Source organism: Malurus melanocephalus, unplaced genomic scaffold, assembly GCF_030028575.1.
Source record: "Malurus melanocephalus ecotype Western Australia unplaced genomic scaffold, MMel_1.1 scaffold_14, whole genome shotgun sequence".
Lineage (NCBI taxonomy): Eukaryota > Metazoa > Chordata > Aves > Passeriformes > Maluridae > Malurus > Malurus melanocephalus.
The window spans coordinates 2,777,900-2,800,351 of record NW_026623246.1 but is presented as its reverse complement, the minus strand read 5'-3'; the positions used below and the strand labels follow the sequence as shown (position 1 = coordinate 2,800,351).

The 22,452-nt window shown below is 38.4% G+C and overlaps 1 protein-coding gene across 2 annotated transcripts in view; it reads left to right on the top strand.

Annotated features, from left to right (window-relative positions):
- Nucleotides 1-22,452, top strand: part of NEBL (nebulette) — a 244,553-nt gene that overhangs the window by 58,669 nt on the left and 163,432 nt on the right. For both annotated transcript variants that reach the window (XM_057383631.1, XM_057383639.1), the window contains exon 3: nucleotides 14,200-14,284. In XM_057383631.1, the coding sequence (XP_057239614.1) occupies nucleotides 14,200-14,284 (85 nt within the window). The remainder of the gene's footprint in view (nucleotides 1-14,199; nucleotides 14,285-22,452) is intronic.

The following is a 22,452-nucleotide window of genomic DNA, read 5'->3' as shown; positions in this document are numbered from 1 at the left end:
ATGCCACCCTGGCATCCTTCTGTGTAAGGGGAAGYTGTGCTGCCCACGCAGGGCATGAGCAGAGAGAGGCTTCAGTTTATCTGACATAACAGGGGTGTCTTAAACTGCAGCTTGCATTGTCATGCACGTAGCAGGAGGCAGATGGCTGAGCCTTCTCTAGTAGCAATCAGAACGTCACCGTGGTGTGTCTCTTGCAGGCTCCAACTGTTGTCAGGAGTCAACTGGTGGTGGAGTCACCTCTGGTGGCACATATGCAGGGCCATCGCTGTGTGCAGCACCACACAGAGAGAACTGCACACTGAAAGCCCTTTGTACAACAAGTGTTGGAAACAGAGCCATTTTCTTGGCATGTCAGAGTCCTTGTTCATTTGTTGCTTCCTTCCCAACAATTTCAGCCAAGAAGCAATAGGCAGGATTTTAGGGGCAGAGATTTGAGATGAGGTCAATAACAAAATAAAGGGGCAAGAAATGAGATGTATTGAGACAATGAGGTTTTTTTCCTCTGGCTAGCTGCAGTGCTGGCCATTGGAAAGACTTTGCCTTCATCSCACTACTGGTGTTACTTTGATTATGAGCATTTGCAGCTGTCTTTTTGTCATTTACCTTACTTAGCAATTGTCTTTGGGCAGAAAAGAGCTACATGTTTTGTGTATGAGAATTCTCAATAGCAGGCAATTTAGCATTAAGGTGTAAATAATAGTAGTGACAAGAAACTAATGACCGAAACAAAATTTTAGTGCTTAAATATTAAATATATATGTCCTTTTCTTTCTCATTTAATCCACTAATAGAAAAATCAGGACAAATAGAGCAAATCAAGGGAGGTGATCTTTTACCTCCGCTGAGGCCTGGTGGGAATCTGTATTGGAGTACTGGGACATACTGGAAAGAAGCARAGGGCCACATGGATGAACTTGAGGTTGACTTTCCAGTGAGAGTGATTGAACACTTGAYACAGGTTGCCCAGAGTGGATCTGTCCTTGGAGATACTCGGAAGGGGACTGGACATAGTTGCAAGCAGCCTGCTCTAGTTGGTTGGTTCTCTAGTGCTTTGGCAATTTTCAGAGGTCACTTCTACCCTCCACTCTTCTGTGGTTCTGGGATTTAGAAACAAAGAGACAAGAAGGTTTAGAAAAGCCACATAGAAAAACTCATGCTGTACAATGTTGGAGTAGAAGTTGCTGAAGTTTCTTCCTGGAGAGCAGAGGAGGTGGGAGTCGAGTGGTATAGGAACTCCAGCTGCGACTCCTTTGTTTCATGGGTATTAGCAAATCAGAGATATGTATGTAACTCGTGGTTAAATTGCTGAAATGCTGTCAGGCACAACAGCTTTAGCCTGTGCTCGTTACTCTCTCCCAGCCAGTTCCTAGGAATGGCTCTGTTCGTGGATGAGCCAACCTCTGCTCTCCTCAGGCAGTTTGGATGTGGTTGTCCTGTTTTGGACAGGAGAATTGAGCAGCAGCATGTGGTTGCTCTATGGCAGCCAGCCTCACTATCAGAGAGTGTTGCTAGATGGTTTTAATTTGCTAGCACAGATACATCGTTAAAGTCTAAGTGCCTGGATCCATTGCAGGCAACCTGAGGAAATGTCTTTTGCCTCAGCTCTAACTACTGTGCTTTCAGGATTGTGGATTTTCGGGGCAGGACCTCATAAATCTTTCATAACTGATGGGGAGCCATGAGACTAGAACTGTGTCCGAGCCAGAAACTCCCAGAGACTGAGCTCCAAGTATCAGCCTAATTTATTAAAAATTCAAGAACCTTAAAAGACACAAGAAGACATTAACAGGCATATTACAAGACTTGGGGAAGAAAAAAGCAAGAGCTTAAAAGGCATAAAAGTATTTGCATGGGGAAAGTATATATTTTAAATTCTGAACAGCAAAAGTAGCTGTGCTCTGTTATTCCATTTTATTCTTATTAAAGCAGAAGTTCTGCTCCTTCAACAGCTCTGCTGATGGTAAACCTTCTACTTATTCTTTGTAATATAAACAACTTCCCATCAAAATGGAACATTTAGTCTTTCACTGGTGAGCAGTACACAACTATGTTTTTAACACCTTTGACGATAACAGGTTAATTAAATATGCCCTCAAATTTTCTTCCTCCCTCCACCCCCGATATCTTTTTACTCCACAAAATTTCGGTTTTGTGAAAATTGTTTTTTTCAGGCACTTATTTTGGGCTCTACCATAGCCTTTCACCATTTGGATCCCAGTGAAACGGGGGCTGTTCTCTGAGTCTYCAGTGTGGGCAGCTGTCATTCAGATGTTTTGCTTTTCGTTTGAATAACTTACCAAACTCAGGCTATGGTGTGCAGCGGTCTTTCTTTCTTTGCTTTTGTTGGCCACTGCAGTGCCCCACAGATGCCTCAGCTTTCTCAAGTAAARTTTTCCTGCTCTTGAGAAGGGAAGAAGTGACAATGCTCAACACCTTGGATATCTGGGTTTTGATGAACAGGCAGACAGAGCTCTGTCAGTCCAAGGCTCACATGTGCTGGTGCAGGAGGACAGACAGATGGAGGGGCTGGACACAACTGAGCTCATTTGCAGACTTGAGCAATGTATTTTAAGATTTAAATCTGTTCTGAGTTTTTGCAGTTTTAAGCAGATGCTTAAGAGTTGCTTTAAGCATTTGGAAATGCTCTAGTTTGAATATTGAAAGTTTTTTTATTTTGTGCATTTGTTCTTGTGTTGAAAGCTACTTATGGAAGGAACTCCATGCTCCTATCTGGTAGTATAGCTCCACAAGTGTAAATATCCATATGAAGCCCCCAGGAGTAATCTCAGTACAGGCAAGGAAATATAATTACATATCCAAGAGACATTTGCAGCACAGTTTAGTTTTGACAAAAGGCTTATGGCTTGTTCAGCTTTAAAATAYTGTGGGTTTTTTTTTTCTGAAATATTCAGAAARTACAGTTTTTGGAATCTAAAATATCTTCTTAGTGTAAATTTCAACAGGCCTGTAGAGGAAGTGATGTGCTTTACTGGTGATTTCATGTGGCTTGGCTGACACTCAGGGAATATTAGTCACTGAACTGCTTCAGAGGCTCCAGGYTTCTTCCTCACTGAGCTGCAAGAAATTGGTTCAGCTATACTTTCCATTTCTATGAACAGACATAGTTGGCTGGATCATTGTGTGCATAGATTATTAGTAAATCTGTGGGAAACAAAAATAATCTAACTCCCAGTGGAAAGCTTAGTGATTCTGAGGAAATTGAAGTTGTTTATAAATAATTTATTGATTGCTTCTTAATTAATTTTTATAAAATAATTATTTTATTTTTGCATTTGTGAAACACTTTATTAGTAATAATCTGTGTGTAATTCCAACAAAATTTGGTGATGAAGTCACTAGCACTGTAGTGAAACACCATATTTTTGACAAAGATTTTTTTTTTCTCAAAATGTAATTGACCAGCTGAAATATATTCCATCAGTTTAAACAAACCTCTGTGGTCTTGAAACCTTGATTTATTGACTTTTGAKATGATAGTTCAATGGCTTTACTGTCTGTTATGCTAGTGAAGATATGGTGCTGATCATACACTGACAGGATAAATATTAGTTTTTCAACCATAAGACCAATTTTAGGTGTTCRGGTTCAAGCTTTGGTTGTGAACTTATTTCCTGCAATTGTGAACTTCATTATAGCAGCTACAAATAATTTGCTTTGCATTTGCTGTCATCTCTCTTTATCTGCTACTCAAAGGCACATATTCAGTTTTATTTTGAATGGATTCTGTTGCCCTCTGAGGGCTCTGGACATGGAGGATCTAGCTGATGGGTTTGCAGGAATGCAGTAATAGGTGTGAAAGGGGTTCAGACAGTCACATCTGACAGATCTGTGGCCTGCAGCATTTAGGAATAAGGAGGAGAGTTAGGAGATATTTCACTTTTATTTCGCTTTTTTTTTTTTTTTTTTTTTTTTTTTTTTTTTTTTTTTTTTTTTTCATGGTTACCTTCCCAGGTCTTCTGTGTTCCTGTGGTGTAAATGCAATTTAATGACTAAGCTGTGTGATCTGAAGCATGAGCTTTTCCTTTCATCTTACACATATCACACGTCTTTTCACTATTAGTTCACTGACTTCCTTTCTTCTCTAGCTATCCCATAATTCACCTTTTCGCATTTGATCTGGCAGTGTGATAATGTATCTGCTCTGACATGCTGAATTTTTGCATACCTCATGGAAATAGCTTTTTCTCTGCATTTTGTGGTCATTAAAGTACTTTGTTTATGCTTTGGGAAGTCTGTTTCTGTAAATCAGCTCAGGAATTGCTTGCATCCCTCTTATATGGGATTTTGTTTGTGCCTGTTTTACATCCGAAAGGATTAATTTGTTAGGATATCAGCAGCCATTCATCAGCTGCTCTCTCCTGCTCCTCTCCAAATGGGGAGATGGAAAACATTTCTTTGCCTTTTGACCTGAAGTTGTTGAGAGGCAGATCAGCAGTGAGGTTTTCAGCCTAAAGGAATGAGCTCGGGAGATGTCACCAAGTTCTGCTTGTTTGCAGAGAAGTTGTGAATGCCCTGTCCCTGGAAGAGTTCAAGGCCAGGYTGTGGCCTTGAGCAGCCTGATCCAATAAGTAGCATCTCTGACCATGTTAGTGGGGTTGGACTAGATGATMTTYRTGGTCCCTTCCAGCCCAAGCCTTTSCTTGATTTTATGAGCCTATAGTTTGAATAACTTCCTCTGTGGAAACTTGTGGAAAAACCATCTTGGATGACATCCAGTGCGGTTGCTTCAGTCTCTGGAACACTGGGTGGAATTTAGGGTCTGTATCCAAGAAAGTGATGAGAAAGCCCATTCTTTATGAATTACATAAAGCTCATTCATTTGCCTAAGTCTTTAATTGAAAATACGAAGAGCCGTGACAGAARCCCCTGTACTTTATTGGGAAGATAYGTGGTGGYATTGTTTCAAGCAGGGAGAAAAGAGAGAAAGCAGAGGGGAGAGGACAGTCTTTGTAACAATACTGATGKAGCATTTAATTAGCAATGGCAACTGCACCTGGCTCTGGTCAAAATAATTAAGAGCCTTTGAGGAGCTGAGAGCATAATGTATGCAAAAATTCTGTAGGTGTTTGCAGGGTATTAGTGAAAATGTGACAAGGTTGTTGCTTTTTCATGACAAATACATAAAAAGGAATCTGTGATTTGATTGAATTATCCAGGCTTTAGAATTTGGAGTTTACAGACCAGATCTTCTGTGAAATACGACATCCTATGCCACATCGTGAGGGGCCTGTGATGTGTTACCTAGAAATGTATTAAATTAAATTGGTAATACACTGAAGTTTGCCAAGGATTTACATAAAAAATTACAGTGTTTGCTTTTACACCCTTGTACCCTTTCATCAGAATAAGCCAAAGCATCCTCTACTGAGAGTATTCTTCATCTGTGAGCAGAAGCTGAATGTATAATTTAATATTTTTGAATAGGCAAATGTGCTCTAATATGAAATTTTATTACACCATTCTGGCATAACCTTTCTTTTGTAATCTAAATAAACTTTCTTTTCCACTAATACTAATAGAAATGAATACATTAAAGGAAAGATATTCTATAAAGCTGCACAGTTAACATAGCTGCTTAGAGTTTACAGAATGTGAATAAGCAACTAGTAAAAATTCCACTTGACAAAAAAGCAACTTTTCCTTCTTTTTTTCCCTCTAACACACATGTAAACTCTGTTTAATGTACTTTTTTTGCTCTAGTTTGGAGTTGCTGATGGTGGCACCATTTTAGAGGACAAATGGTTAACAGTTAACTTTACAGTTAAAGAGGTGGCAATATTAAGGCACTGGAGATAAATTGTTTCCACCTCCCTTCTGGGTCTCCTCTCCCAGTTCTTAATAATCTCCAAATTACTTAAGGTGCAATATCTGAGGCCTGTTTCCATAGTTAGTTGCAGAAACAGTCCCTCTGAAGGGAGTAGGATGGAGTTGGCTGAGCTCTCCAGAATGACACCCATAGCTCTGGAGGTGAGTCAGTTATGACTCCAGTTTTGGTAGACTGATGACTTGGCAGATGCCTTTTGGCTTTTAGGGGTATTTGATCTCCCACTCTCTTGATAGCCATCTAAATGGTAGTTTTTGCAAGGTCAAGAACATTTAAGATGTCTTTCTAGCACTTATTTCCCTTTGGTCTTACAGATGGCTTTTTACTGCCCCCTTGGTCCTGTTTGCCATGCCTTGAATGGCAACTTTGGAATTCAGAAGCACCAATGAATTGTTGGGTGAAGCTTGGCTTCATAACTTTGTTAAACAAATAAGAAAAGCATATAAAAGCTAGTAAACTTATGCAGAAGAGTTAAGAAGTAAAAAACATGGAAGCTAGGAACTAGTTCATATTTACTTTTCCTGGTTTTGGCTTATTTCTTCAGTTTTAGGACAGTACAACAGCTGGACTCCAGTTTGATTACAGCTGTGATCTAGTGTTATATGGCCTGACAGGTTTTGTACCAATGAATGYGTGAATGAGAATTTCAGTTTTTAGTAACAGTCCATAGAAACTATGGGTCATGGTGTGTTTTTTTACTCTGCCAGATCTGCTGCTGTAAATTGACAAATGAAGTTAGTGAGAAACTCCCCTTCAGTCTGTGTTTTTTCCTGCTCATATTCATGTCCTTTTGTCTCCTGGATATTTAGAAAGAAGTAATAATCAGAGAATGCGGAAGAAAATAATTCGGAAATATTGCAACATCAGCCTTTTTTTTGTGCCGCTGGTGATTACAAAGTTTTCTGAAACTTCTGTGGAGTTTTCTGTGTCTAGATAATGCATAAGCCTGGCAGAGCTCTAGGAGTGCTCACTGGGAGATATCCTGGGAGCAATCTAGCAGTGKCAAATGGTAAGATATGTGTGTGCACCTTCAGCAGATTTTGCTGTTGCAGTCAGTTTTTTGTTKATTGTTTTGTTTTGCCACAGTTGCCTCCTCCTTTTAAGTTTCCCTGAACTTTCTGTGCATCTTTTGTGTATCCTTCTCCAGCAGTGGTTCTCACTTTTTGATCTGTTGTCAATACCTACTACTGTGCTGCCAATAGATTTCTGCACAGCTCCAGGCTGCCCTGTAGTTTTTGGTCTGCTGCTGATTAATTTTCTTTCCCCAAGCACTGGAATCCCACAGCTGAGGAATAGGTGAATTATTGAAASGATGAGTGCCTGGCTCTGCTGAAAATTCTAGCAGTTCTACTTTTGACATCTGTGGTGCTTGGAKTTTACTCTTTTTGATCTTTTTGATGAGTTTGGGTGCTACTTGGCTGAGATCTGTATGTAACAATTCTCAGTATGATATGATAGGATATGAACTRTGTCTTCCTCCTGCTGTATTTTCTCAAATCTTCAAAATTAAAATGTTTTGACCTGGATTTCTCAAGAAGCAAGGCTTGCCTGTCTCCTTAACCATGTATCTTCCTTTGCATAATAAATATGGAATTGAAAAACATAGATAAAAGAAAAATATAAGAAATGCATAAAAAGCTAGTATCACCTAGGAGCTGGGGCATTCTTTGATTCTGAGACAGTTGTTGAGAGGAAGCAAAAAGACAGCACTCCTTGGTCGTTAGAGCATGGGCCCAGCTGCCTGTGTGACATTGCCAGTGCTGGCCCAGTGGCACTTGTCCTTTTGTCATAACAAACCCTGTTCAAAGCAGTTTTCAGGGGAGCTACTTGAAATCAAAGTATCAGTATAGGTGCCTTGCAAATTCAGACAGCCCATGTATCTGAAAATGTATTTTGAATAGTTTTCTTGGTCATCTTGGTGTTCTAAGTACAATATAATTTCATGTTGTGACATCTATGCTTTTTCTTTAAAACTTAGCCAATGCTGGTCACATGAGTAAGGTTAATGCTTTTGGATACTGCTGTGAAAAAGTTGTAAATTTACAAGATTGCACTATTTTCCAAAGTTARCTGGCCTTTTAAATTCTAAAACAARCTKCTGTAGGTTCCAGATTTTCTGTCTAGACTGGTTTTCCATAGCTGTCCTTTCTGCCAGTGATTAAAAAATTACTGTGTGGTCCACTTCTCTGTGATTTCAGGGTTCCTCCATGTATGACATGCATTTGGAGAGCTAACTGCTCTGTTAATTTGGTACAATAAAATTTACGAGTGGAATTTCAGATGGTGCAAGTCATGAAATTTGGTATTGAGTTGGCTACCAGATTTTTACACTATTTTATCTAAAACGTAAACATGTTCTGCCTTATTGTTTTCAGTAAACAGTTAATTTTTTCAGCTCTAACAGAGAACAGTAAGGCGTTAACCTGTGTCTAGGAGCCAGATACAGTCAGAATATTTCATGTGGTCTCTAACTTTAGATTTTGAAGGGAGCCCAGCTTTGGGTCTCTGCAGTTGTGTATCAAATGACAATCCAGTAGCACAATGCACAATGCGCAACGTGTGCCTGGTTTTATATGATATGTGGCTTCCATTCACTCCAGGAGCAAGGGTGTWATGGCTTACACTAACAAGCAAGTGGAATATATTTAATTTTTCTAAAATGGATCTTATTGCTTGCTAAATCTCCTGCAAATCAATACTTCTGCAAACTCATCTCTTTAGGGGATTTTTCTCATATAAAGGAACTTGCATTTAGCTACTGTATGAAAGGAACTTCCTCTTTTACTTCAAGTAAGGAGTACAGATACAGAAATTAAAGATTTGAAAAAGTAAGTTCCTTTAAAAACAGAAGACAAAGATTGAAAAATGCTTTCCAAAGCAAGCTAATGGCAGCCAGAGTTCTTCACACAGCTGGCCAGATTCYGGTAGCCAAGTGTCATCTTCTCCAGAGTAATTTCTGGAGAATTGTGATATATTTCTTGTTCACTTCATTGCCCAAATGCTGTCATACCAAAGCTATATTATCCAGTAGTTGCATTTTTCCTAGTACRAAATCCCTTATAATTTGCATGCAAATAAGTGATCTTGAACAGAAAACTCAAAACAAAAGAGAAAACCCAGGGAAATCCCTCCTGGAGCTTCAGAGCAGCAAGTGCAACTGAGCAGGAATTTCAAATCCAGTAGTCAGCTGTGGGCAAGGTTTCCCTCCTGCTGGTTCTYTCTCTGCTCTAGTGCATCTTACATGTCTTTCTGTGAATAATACAGTTTCAAGGTAAGGAGACAAAAGCAGTCCTGTGCCTCTTCAAACTGCCAGTTTAAATRCTCCCTAGCCAAGCACAACTTAATACCTTGTCACCTTTATCCTGGAAAAAATGTTTTGTYTTGTGTCTTCTATATGAGACATAAYTGGAGATCTCCTRTGTTTCTCCTCTCTGTTTTTGTGCTGTTTGTTGATGTGGGCTCGGATCACATTYACCAGATTGGGCCCTTGCAGGTCTGGGATGGAACTTCCCCACTTGTCCATCAGTTGGATGTAACTTGGGTTACATCCAGACTCCTACATCATAATTCACTGTTTAATTTCAATGTGCAATTTTTACATGCACTGTACTGAAGTGCTAATTTTAAAAGCATAACTAATTGTCACAGTTTTCTGTAATTCTTGTAAGAGTGGTTTAATTTTATTATGCTGTCTTTCTGGTTTATTTTGTTCCACTCTGCATTAGTGCAACTGAAAAACAAGTGGGTTTTTTTTTCCCCCCATTTTCTTTTAAATGTCTTTATCCATTAGAGTTTGCTTAAATTAGAAGAACAGTTACTTTGGACAAAATTTAGGAGAGGATAGATAGCCTAATGTGACAGGCTGTGATGGCAATTGATATTATGAAAAGATGTGATGGAGCTGACCCTCTGCTTGGGAAAATAATTTTGATTTGTATATTTTGTACCTGTTCYCTTGTTAAAAGGTGTCACAAATTTAATGTTGCAGGAAAACATGGAATAGGTATTCTAGGGGACTAATTCAATAGAAATCTAGTAACTTTGACGAGGGTTKTAATTGTGTAAGAGAACAGTAAWARTTAATTTTCAATAGAAATTACACAYATGCTCCTCTTAATCATTTGTAAATGTTGGTTAASAGTGAGGTATGAGGAAGGTAATGTCAATAGATGCTTGAATTTATCTCAGTCTTTGCATCTGAGCTTTTGCAATGGAGACACAGCTGAATCTTCATCTCATTCTCTCTCACAACATTTTTCCCCCCTTTATTTTTGGTTTGAGAGCATGAAAAAGCTGATGAGAACTTTATAGCTAAAAAGTATTTGGAAAAATTTCTRTGTTTAGTAATTTGAAAAGCTAGGTAATTTTCAGGTGCTTTCCTGAGTTCTCAGAGGCTTTACTGATCCTGTTTCCAAATATTGAAAGTGAAAGWGTTTCCTTGCACGCAGCAAGAGACTGAGTTGTGGTTTGATTTATTAATCAAGCTGTGCAGCTGAAGCAGGCAATACAGTAACCCRCAGCAGAGACACCATACTGTGTATCCTGATTTGTTCTGGAACTTCTTGTATAGATCTTTATTCAGGATTAATCCTAATAGCATTAGTGTGGTAACACATATTGCTAAGTAGACTTAGGCAACTAACAAAGACTTAAAACAAACAAAAAAAATCCTTTGGACATTGCTATTAAGTAGCTGACATGAGATCAACCTCTTTAACCAATTCCTGGCTCTTTCTCAGACATCATCTTGGACAAAAGGGAAACTGAGCAACGGATTACCAGGGACCACTGTCAGCCCTTTGAATTAAAGGCTGTTGCCATCCAGTTACTTATCCTTATTCAGAACATTTTGATGAAATGTGGTATGGCCCTAAAAGGATAGTTAAAAAAAGCAGATTAGTGAATTTTAATACTTGTGTTTCAGCCTTCTATTTCAAACAAAAGTATCCAATAGTACAATGTATCTTAGATAGTCTTCACATAATTTAATGTCTTAAAYACTGACAATTATCCTGAAGACATGGTATCAGTATGCTTAAAACAAATGTGGAAAGCTGAAGATAGGATTTAAATTTAACACTAGTCTTTTTAATGCATTTGAGGCAAGAATTTCCATAAATTAGAAGGGATGTATCTAAACCCATGTCTCTCTAGTTTGAAATACTGTGTGAGTGGTCTCATAAATCAGCTGCAGTTAAAATGACAACCCATAGTAGAATGCACTGCTAATTTAATTTTACTAAATGATTCTTATTTAAATCACTGTAATAAATTTTGATAAATGGTTTAGATGATMATTTTAAAGACCAGTTTAAATTTCAGCAGTTTTGTTCGCTTGTCTTGTGTATTGTTTTCTTCCATGGTTAAGTGTAAATACTTTTCATTGATAAAATCAGTTTACATACTATTTTCAAGCATATTAAAGCACTGCTTCTTCAAGACTATGCATACCTTTCTACTTGAAGTAGGGAAACAGTGCTTCTAAAATAAATAATTTTCTTAGATTGGCTTTCAAGTGGTTTGCTTGGAATGCTGAAATACCTCTGAGCTTCTGAGTACTAATTGTGGAAKAAAGCATTTCTTTTGCAAATGATCAGATGTAAGAGCTGGTGAATGATAGGTACAAGGTGTATGTTATGCCTCAGAATAAGAGGTTTAATTTGAGAGCCTGGGCTTGCAGGCTGCTGCTGCTAACAGGRTCTCTGGGGGCTGTGGCTTGCCTTGGTGCTGTCCACACAGTTCCCAAAGGGACCAGACCAAAAACCCCATCWGAGCTGGCTCACCCTCTGTGTTCTCCATGTTAAAAAGGATGAATACATGTGATTACTGTGATTGTACTAGCAGGGACATGATGAGTAACCATGATGTAAAGCACTGCAATGAAGGTTTATGCTTTCAGCATTCAACATGTGCCTAATGTAATATTTTAGCTTCATSTGTAGCAGATTATATTTTTTTAGGGAGAGGGGTTTTGTCATCTACAGGAACTATCCATGGATACCTCATGACTGCTGTATGGAAGGCTGCTATGCTTTAAGTTGTGAATTATGCACCATTACTACAATCTTCCTTGGGCATTAGCAAGCCCTGGCTGTGAGGTGGCTTGTTGCCTTCCCCATCTGCTCATTGCTGCTTTCCAAAAAGGGCTTATGACCCTCCTTGTGGAAATTCTGGCATTTGTTTTTTTGCCTCTATACAGAAAAATRAAGCATGAGATAGAAAAAAATGAAATAAAGGCAAAAAAGAGGAGGCCTTGTGGAAGTATCTTCCTTGTCCCAAGATAATACACAGTGCTGACACCATCTGCTTCATGCAAGAGCTGGTGTTCTCCAGGCAAAGCCTCCTTCTGCCTCCCTGTGCTGCTGGAGCTGTGGCTGAGCCGTTCTGCTGGCTGGGGTTGGCTGCCTCTGACGGGTGCTGGTTCCCTGCTTTGGGAAGGAGRGAAGAGGCAGCAGCGCGTACAGAACTCAGTGCTCTCTCTGGCCAAAGCTCCATCTTGGGTGGGACTTTGGGAGGACTTGGCTGTAATTTCAAAAGAACACAATGAAAGGTGTCATGCCTAGACATTTTGGTTTTGAGTTTTCAGTGACACGAGCACTCTGAGGCAAGAGGCTGGCACAATGGGTGTCTCACCATTAACTTAGAGTAGCATTGTTTGTCCATCTGCAAGTATCCAGTCTGGGGTGGTTCTTACATTTCTCTGAGGAATARCTTTCTTTCATCAAGGTGTTTAATTTTTTGCTACTTCTATGCTGTTATCAGCCCTTGGGAGCCCAAAATCCCTAGGTTGTCCTGTATTCCTCCTGTTTTCCCTGTGTAATGACACCATGAATGAGGGGATGTTCCACACCTCTTGGTGCCCGAGTCTACTCAATTATGCTGTGGTGTACAAATCTGGCAATGAAARATGTCATCTGATGGGGCATCAGGCCTGGAGCAAAGCTGGCTGTATGATGTTCAGGCAGCTTTAGTTATCAGYTGTTGATTTTGCATTTCTGAGTTGGAAACATTCAGCTTTTGGCTAAAGCCTGAAATCCTTCTCAATTTTTCATGCTTTTTTTAWTTTTTAAGATRATTTTTTTTTTAACTGAAACCACRCACTTCACGGAAATTGGACTTGTAAACAGAAAAGCTTCTAACAAAATACAGTTTTGAATGAAAATAYGTATCATCTTTACACAGCACAGAAATTATGTGATGAAGCCATAGCAACAACATAGAACCAGTTGCTGAAAAAACACATTAGAGATAATCCTGAATTTAAACATGGAAATGTTAATTACTGCGTGTCCTCAGTCTTCATACCCTTACTGTTTACTCAGGGGAACTGGMAGGCTTGGGAAGCTGTGAATGGTAACTGAATGCATGAGTGCCTCACATGAGTGCCTCACATGGCAGTAAGGTGAACATTTTGGTTTCATACTGAAGATGATGGAAAGTAATTAGTAAGAATCAGTTTCCTTGTAGTGTTTCTGGCTTACGATAATATATCGATTTTGGGATGTGCTGTTTCATGTTGCTGTTTGCTTCTTTTTGCAGTCTTTCCTRTAATGGAACTTCTTGTTTGCCTGCAAAGTTGCAAGATAAAACCATGAAAATTAATAGTGACCCTGTAAATGAGTAGGGTTTGACTGCTACAGTTCATCGAATCACAGAGTAATTAAGATTGGAAGAGATCACCAAAGAGAGAGATCATCTAGTCCAACCAGCTTAAGCAGGGTGCCCTTGGGCCTATTGCCATAAAATACCAAAGCAAATAGTAGGAACATATTGTAAGAGTGTAAAATTTCGAATGGAAAGAGAGATGCCTGATAGATTGCAGTTCAGAGACACCACAGCCTGTGGTGCTGGGTATTACAGTACTGTATTGATGTATTTACCATTAAAGCATTTGACTTTTCCTTTACCCGGAAAGTACCTGCCTTGATCCTTCTGGTTCCTACACTGATGGATTAAAGAGCCCATGGGATTCCAGCTGCACTCTCTTCTGCAGCTTTAGTTTCTGTAAAACAATTCACTTTTAAGGGCTTTTAGATTAGCCTTTGTCCAGCATGTGACTAYTMCAAGACAATGCAGTGAAACAAAGTTTTAATCACTGTATTGAAAGCAAATTTCAGCTGACCAGTCTTTGAAGTTRGTGGGCMGGATGGATGGGTAGGATTTAGACTYGTTACARGAACTCCTTCATATCRTTTCTCTAAGGCATGTCTGACACARTATTTTTAAGGTAAATACTTCTAATTCAGAACAAAATATGAAWGAATTCTGTACACTGTAGGAAAGAGTGCTGGAATGCATCTGACCTTCTAGCATGTGCAAATATTTACTGTTTGGCTTTGTGCTTCTTCTTCTAGACATTACCCAAAGCAGTCCTTCACTACAGTGGCTGATACACCAGAAAATCTTCGTCTGAAGCAACAAAGTGAATTGCAAAGTCAGGTAAATAAAATAATTTTTGTCATGTTAATATTAGTCAGTCTACTTCTTTATAGTTTTTCAAAGTTGTACTTGTTGTAATTTTTGTACGTACATAGTAGCACTGCAGCGTAATTGCAAAAAATATTTGCAAGTTAGTATAATACTGCAAAACCCAAAAGTTTTATTCTATTCTCACTTATACTAGTTATCTTGCAATTTTAAGTCCTTTGACATCACTGAAATCCTTCGTTTTCAACAGTGCACAAAGCATGTAAATAATTTTTAATATTTGAAACAATATAGCTTAAGTCAAAGGGTTCATTTTCCTTAGACAAACTACCATTGCTAGCTTGCATTAAACTGACTCATAAAACAGGTGTGTGATTAACAGTGAATTTGTTATCAGCAGATATTTGCAAGCATTTAATATTTATCAACAATAGTGACTGAATAATCAGTTTATAGATCTCCAATGGCCTCTGTCAATTAATACATGAAGCAGTCTGTAAGCCAATTGTRATAAACACTTTATCAATCAAAACTTATGTAAGTTAATAAGAAATAAGTTTCAATTAAAATGCAAAACAAAAAGCGGAAAACAAGAGAAGAAAATGGCAAAGAAGACTTAGGTGATCCAAATACAATGCTGGCTATCTACCATAATATAAAGTTCTGATTGGTATTAATTCATCATTGTCTGAAAATTCCTCCTTTTCCCCAGTCTTCAATATGACTTTATATTGTTTTAACTTATCTAATGCTGGAAGTTGTTCTGGCTGTGTAAGAAAACTGCTAATGTTTGATTGTATTTTATTTTATAAAAATCTGTTGTTTTGATTTTGTTTTAATCTGTTGTGTTTTAGCTGTGATCTCTCATTATAAATTTATAGCTATGATTGTCAATGGGATAAAAACCTGTAACAAAAACCAGCTRGCAGACAAGATCTTTCTTTTTTGGGAACTTCTCTGTGCATTGATGGTAAAATCAAAGGAGTGCTAAATAGAGCTAGTAGCACATATTTAGCATGGTGTACCTTCTTAATAATTCTTTACCTTTTGCCATTGCAGTTATTGATTATTAAACTTAGAGAAATTATATCATGGTGAAATTCTGCCATCTAGAAAGAGGAMAATTCATGGACTCTTTGTCTTCTTTTGATTTCAATGGATTTCAGACTGGAGATTGTTTCGTTTTCTTGTAGTTCGGTGGTTTTGTGTACCAGAATTATCATTGTGTCTCAAAGTTAACAGGAACTTACAAACAGTATTTTTACAGGTATTTAAAAAAAAGGAAAGTTCTCAGTCCACTATTTTTTAGGGGTTTGACAGAAAATATTAGGATTCAGTAGAATAATAAAATTTTACTACTCTTTACAGAGGATATAGGAGAAGTGGCTTTCCCTAACCTGTCTGAAACATGCTTCTRTGGCACTTTGGAAGCACAAGAAAACTTTTTTTGGCATTGTTCTCAGTTTGTAAATTGAAAATATAGTGTTCTAGGACTGGATAAGCAGTATAAGCAAGAAACTTGGAGTTTGCCTATGAACAAAATTGCTGCAACTGTTCACAATGCATTGTCATAAAAATTTCATAAGGATCTACTCAAAACTTGGAGACAGAGAAACCCTTAATTTGTACAATATGCCTTCTTTCAATATTATTAGTCAGCCACAGTTTTSCAGATCCAAATATAAGTCTAAATTATGAGGGCACAAAGTTGCCTGCTWGGAAGAAAGGCCATAATGCTTTTGATCATCATTTGCTGCCTTGTTGTTGGTTCACATCTAGACTGTGTTAAGTAGCCTAACCTGTAAATAATGTCATTGCTGAAATAAAGATTCCAGGTGCTTTTCCTTATCCATAATATAGGACTATAAATTCTGAATTCAGTCATAAAATAGGACTGTACATTCTGAACACTTGGAAGAGGATGAGGACAGAGAAATTGCCATCCTCAGTCAGTCCTCTTGGCCATCTAGTCCATTGTCYAATATTTTCAGGGAAAGCTGAAAAACTCCCACTTGAAACAAATACATGGGGTATAATTTGACACTGTTCAGGTTTCATTCTGTTTCAGTGATGTGCAGTAGAAAAAAGTGTGTGCATGATTCAAGAAAAACCTTTCATATGAAACCAAACTTGTCTGGCTAGAATCACATTAATACTACCTTCCAGAATTCACCAGAGCTGCTTGAGCCTTCTGCCAGTACATTTGACAATTTGGGATTGTGCAAATTCTGTGTTAAATAACGTAGAAATTATGTTCACTACTGAATAAAGAGAAATGCTTTTCTAAAGTAATAGCTGATTCCTAGTTTCTAAGTAAACACCTCAAATGCTTTTAGTTCTGAAGAAGCACAGCCCTGTGTTTAACTCCAGGACTCCGAAGGTTTTTTCAAAATTGTAGCTTTAGAACTACTGTTTATTTTGCTCAGCAAAACACCAGGAATTGGTAAAGGAAACACCATTAGATATTGTATAAGCTAAAATACACATGTTTTTGTAAATCTGTTGTTTTTATTTTCATTTAAGCAGCAATTGACAGTGTTTTAAGTTGCAGCGCTGGCTCCTTTTTCAAGAATCCACTGAGGTCAGCATCAGGCGCCAGGTTGTCATGTTGACATAACGTGATGAGCAAAACAAACAAAACAAAATCTTGTTTTTTGGTGGAGTCAGTAGAAAATGGATAGCTCTTTGGAACACTTGAAAAATTATGCAGTTAAGAATTCGAAGGACAACATTTAAAAGCTTTCCAGAGAACTCTGTTTTTCTATTTTATGTAATATCAGCGCTTTCTCCCCCTTTAACATTTTGCTTTCGTGGGCTTTCATTTAGCTCTGTAGTTGGAAGGAGATACAAATGCATTTTAGGAGAGGCTGTGTTTGTTTTACATTCTGGAGAACTCCACAGTCCAGTGTGCCTCCCAACAGGAGAAAAATGAGTCGGAAGATGTTTCATCCTCCAAATAAAGAGTATAGACACGGATGCAGTGTCTCAAATCAGATTTTCTTTACACYTCTCTACTGAAAAATCCCCATCTTTGTGGGGAATTATTGGATTCTCTTACTCCGCAGCATGCAATGGATACTTCCCACATTCACTTGTCTCTCTTAGGTAAACTCAGCTACAGAAATTACCTATATGCTCATCCCAGCTTTGTTTACTTGGGAATTTCCTTCACGTTCCTTAGCTACTGATCTCTCTGACTTTATAACAGTGTAAATTGCTCCATGGCCTTTAGTTCTCATCTGTGGCAATGCTGTGTACATCAAAAGCAGCAACTCCAGCTGAACTTGCAAAAGAAACAGAGATGTTCTGCAGCAGTTCTTGGCAGGAAGAATATCAAAGTGTCAGATCAAAGACARGGCTAATGTTTAAGGTGTGTTCTACTCCAGCACTTTCTGAGGAAATGTAACTYGTGGGGAACTTGATACAAAATCACAGGTATTGTCCTATTTCCTTCTTGTCCTGGTCTGTGGTGACACACTCTGAGGCTGCTGTCCTTGGAAACTTCAAGTACTTCTTTTCATATGGGAGAAAATTTCTTGTACTTCCCTTACAGGAACTTGGTCAACTGAAAGGATATCTGTGTTTCTTTAGGAAGAAACATACTTGCAGTTTTTCTTGATAGAGTTCATAAAATGTTGCTTTTCAAAAAGCACTACAATATCTTGAGACATAAGCGATATAATCAGACTGTTGTCCTAACAATATTATATTTTGAGAGCCCTTTCTTTTTCAGGAATTGCATGTGTTTATATCTCTATCTGCCARCTCTCGCCAGGATAATCGTAGTATTATTGTGCATTTGGAAGGCACCCTCAGGAAAGGGAATAAAAAATCTTTATGGTCAAATGTTTGCATCTGGGATGGCTGTGCTCCTCTTTGTTAAGGTTGAAGAAGGGATTGACTCTGCATAGGATTTCCCTATCAAAGTACAAGAGATGACAGGTGTAAATTGAAATATGGAAGACTGCATTGCTGGATAGGGAAAAACATYTCCARTGTGAGGGTGACTGAACACCTKCAGAAGTTGCCTGGAGAGATTTTGGAGTGACCATCCTGGGAGATTTTGGGAAGATGGCTGGGCACAGTCCTGAGCAACGTGCTGTAGTTGGCTGTGCTTTCATTAGGTTGATGCACTAGATGATCTCCAGAGTTCCCCTGCATCTTCAGCTGTTTCCGTATTCAGTAATTTGTCTCTGTCTTGTCCTTCCTCAGGTTTCTCTTGACCATTTCTCTCACCTTCTTGTCATTTTCTCTTTGTTTCTCTGTTTCAAAAATATGTGTTAGCAAACTTGCAGGCAGATTATTTGTATTAGTTTGATTTATTTAAAAAGCCTTTTCCACTTGTATGCATCTCTTTTACACAATCTTTGGAATTAACTGCCACGGTGAACGCTATAGGAGAATGAAATGCTGGATGGGTTACTAAAGCAGGCATTGGGTTGATTTCCTGGGCTACCCTGAGTGAGCTCATTGGAGAAGTCATGGAGAAAASAGTTTTTGGAGCCAGAGCCAGAGATAAAAATATTCTCTTTCAGCTGAGAAAAGGAGAAAGCAATATGTTATGGCAAGCAGAGACCTTGTTGTACCTTTTTGGGTGATTTTGTAAGAAGACCCTGGAACACAATTTAAAGATATGACTTTTCCASATATCCATCAGAAGCTGCTTATTTACATATTCCTCTCTCCATTATCTGAGGATCTGAACCAATCCACCATATGTGTATGAGGAGAGGGTTGAGAGAGCAAGGAGAGTGCAGGATTCTCAGGCATCTTCCAGCTATTATTTGTGAGGGACAAGTCCTGGAGATGTTGATTAGGTTGAYGCATTAAAATAAATGCAGACTTCCTGCAGAAAGCTCTGCCCTGCTCCCCTGTGAACCCCTTCACAGCAGTATTTTGTAAATAATGCTCACCTACTAAATGTGGGAWTTTTTTAGCTCCTGGTTTGTTCCTTCTTTCTCTCTGAAGAGTATTTAAATGGTTTGTTTTATCTGTGTGAGTCAAAGGCATAAAAATCATTCTTGGTGTGACTAATAGTAAGCTGCAGAGGAGCGCAGGAGGCAGAATGAATTTCAGTTTTCTGTGAAAGTAGCTGTCACCTCTTCTGATTTTTATCTTGCCAAGTATGTGGGGGATTGTGTCTATATCCTGTCCACACTGGACTGGCCCCTGTTATTGTGACACTATATATCTACACTGTTTTGGTGTTGTTGTTAGTTTGTTTTTTCCCCCTTGCATTGACTTACGCTGTAGAATTCAGTACTGCTTCCTTTCCTCTCCTGTCTGCTGCTCTTTGCTGTCATAGATGCTGAACCAGCATGTGGAGATAAACACGTTGTAACCCTGTGGTCAGGAGACACCAGAAAATGAGGCAAAGACACCAAACAGCGTGCAGTACTGGAATAGATAAACAGATTGTGTGKCAGAGAGGGAGTTTCTCTGTGGAATATAATTTTGTGTTATTGACACATTTGTAGCAAAACAAAATTCTTTGATTTCATTGGTGAAAATCAAATCTACTGGGACATAAGATATGGTTATGGACTACTTCTTGAAAAAGGAGACCTGTTTGCCTTAGTTTTAAGTTGTTAAGACTTAAATCAGATTCCTGGTACTGTTTGCATATCCTCATTAATTTTTTTTAAAAATCTAGTATCATTGGCCTGTTTAATTATACAGAATTTTATAGTAATGTCCCATGGTAATGTACTGTTCAGTGTAGAAAATACTATTTCCATAAAGGGGTTGAGAGAGTAGTGGTATTTTCTTTCGTTTTACTTGTTTATAAAAAGAACTAYTTTTTTACAATATTGACTGTTCTTTCCCCTGTTTTCTTTTTTTTGGGTCACATCACACCTTGCTAATCATTAAGTTAAGCTGCRTAGATAAGAGGCAGTAAATTCTTTTTCTTCTTTCTGAACCTATGTTATTATGTGTATCTGCACTTATATCCAAGGGCAAAATTGCAGGTTTCCGTGACTGAGCAAAACAATTACTTCAGAGAACTCTGCTTGTACTGTTTCTTCATTTCTCTGAAAAAAGATCTGCAAAGATAATGATGAAAGGAGCACATTACAAAGCAAAGATGAATACTTGCTCAAGATTCAAAAGAAATTTTAGACAGACTTGCACATAAGCATCTATGGAAAATGGTAACCTATCTAACTTTTCAGCTTTTCACTGTTGATTTGATGATACAAAAGGAAAGGTGGCAGCAATTTTTTTTTTTTTTTTTTGCATTGCGCTCGCCTTGTTATTAACCGCTGTGATAAAYCCTATGTAATTTGATAGGAGAAAACCAGAACAGAACTGCATTTAAGGAAGCACAGAGTCTCAGAGGCAAGCAGCACAAACTTCCTGCTGGCTAAAAACTTGGGAAGTCTATAAAGTGCACAGTCATGGGAGAAAAATTACGTCTTCCAGTGCCAAGACTCAGAAGTAAGCTGCAAAATATATTAGTATAGTAAGATTAATTTTTTCTAATATATATTAATGAGGGGAAAAAAAGTACATTTTCTTTCACATGTGTATTTCAGCTGCATATAATGTTTAAATGTAAAAGTGAAGGGATAATATACTTACATGAAATAGAGGTATTTTTGTGGTAAGATGAGGGCAGAGTGACCATGATTTATTATTAMTAGAGTACTTATGGAGCAAACCTATTTTTATAGACTTTCTTATGACATTGAATCAATGGACAAGTAGGACATCCTTAACAGAAAGTCTTAGCATCAATAAAATCAAAATCAGCAACTACCTTTACTTGTGCAATCAGAAGTAATAGAAAGGGAGCAAAAGAGAGTCACACAATTCATACCTACTATTTGTGAGTTGAGTTGTGGAATTCTTAACTGTATCAGCACTAGTATTGAAATATCTATAACTTCTAAAATAAGCAACTAATAAAAATAATAATGGAGATATCAGAATTTCTATGATTTCAATACATCCACAAAATACTATAATCTTAAAAAAGTGCCTTCTTTGTTCTAGATGAAGAGGGAATGGAGAACATATATGTGCTTTATCATGTCAAGATTCTCTTCAGATTCTCTTGAGCTTCTTTCTGAAGCTCTGAAGCTCTGAAGCTCTTTCTTGAAGCTCTTTCTTTTTATTTTTGSAACTAGATTTTTTGAATGGTGGCTCTGCTGCTTGCAAATGTGTTGCAGGTAATTGGATRCTGTGATTCTTTTTAGTTATGTTTWTKTTGGATTATCATTTAAACCCACATGAAGAAAAAATGCATTCATTTTTAGAGAATTTAAAATAAAGACTGAGAACAGAACAATTGTCATAATAAATGAGGCATCCAGGGACTGCAATCAGGTTCTGGGGACATATCCGTACCATAGGGTACAAGACAGGAAGAAATTCCCAGTCCCAAAGACAAATAGAGTGTACTGGCTTATGTCCACACTGTGCATGACTTCCCCTCCTATAATGGATATCTATTTTTTTCCCATTTCATAGTATTTAAGATGGTGTAAGAGTTGCACACCAGCCCATCAGAGCGGCATTTGTGAAGCATGGAACTGAGCATCGGTGAARTGTGATGGTAGTGGGGTGTTTGTGGYCAGCGTCYTTTGGGTTGTGTGCAGTGGCTGGTYGGGTCAAAAGGAGCAGAACTGGTGCAGGAGTGTCCTGGCTGCCTTTCAGGAGTGCTCCCTCCGCTGGAGCAGACCCTGAGCTRTGCTGGGTCTGGCCTTGGGAATGGYTGGGGCAYACACCCGGCASTGTCGGGTACCGGGCTGTCAGTTCTGAGCTTGTTCCCTTGCCCTCTCCTGTTTAGCAGAGCGTTTGTATCRAGAAAGTCTGTCAAAGCCAGAAGATGAGATCACATCACTCTTTCTTTCCTTTCTGGGCTTCAGACCTGCATCTTTCAGACTGCCACATTTAATCACAGGGGGTCCATGTAGTCCTGCTTTCTACTGCTGACACTGCTGTTCTTTTCACAAAAACCGGCAGTACTTGTGATCAGCAAGAGGAAACTTGACTCGGTAGGTGACTGGTCTGATCCACTGTGAAGTATTGGTAATGTCATCATTAAAAGGAAGGACAGCTAAGGAGCATGCCTTCACTTATTCAYCCTGGGATATCAAAAATGAAATTTTCATTACTATGATTTTAGTCAATGCTCTGTGTTAGKAGAACTTGTTTTATTTTCTTGACGTTGCTAG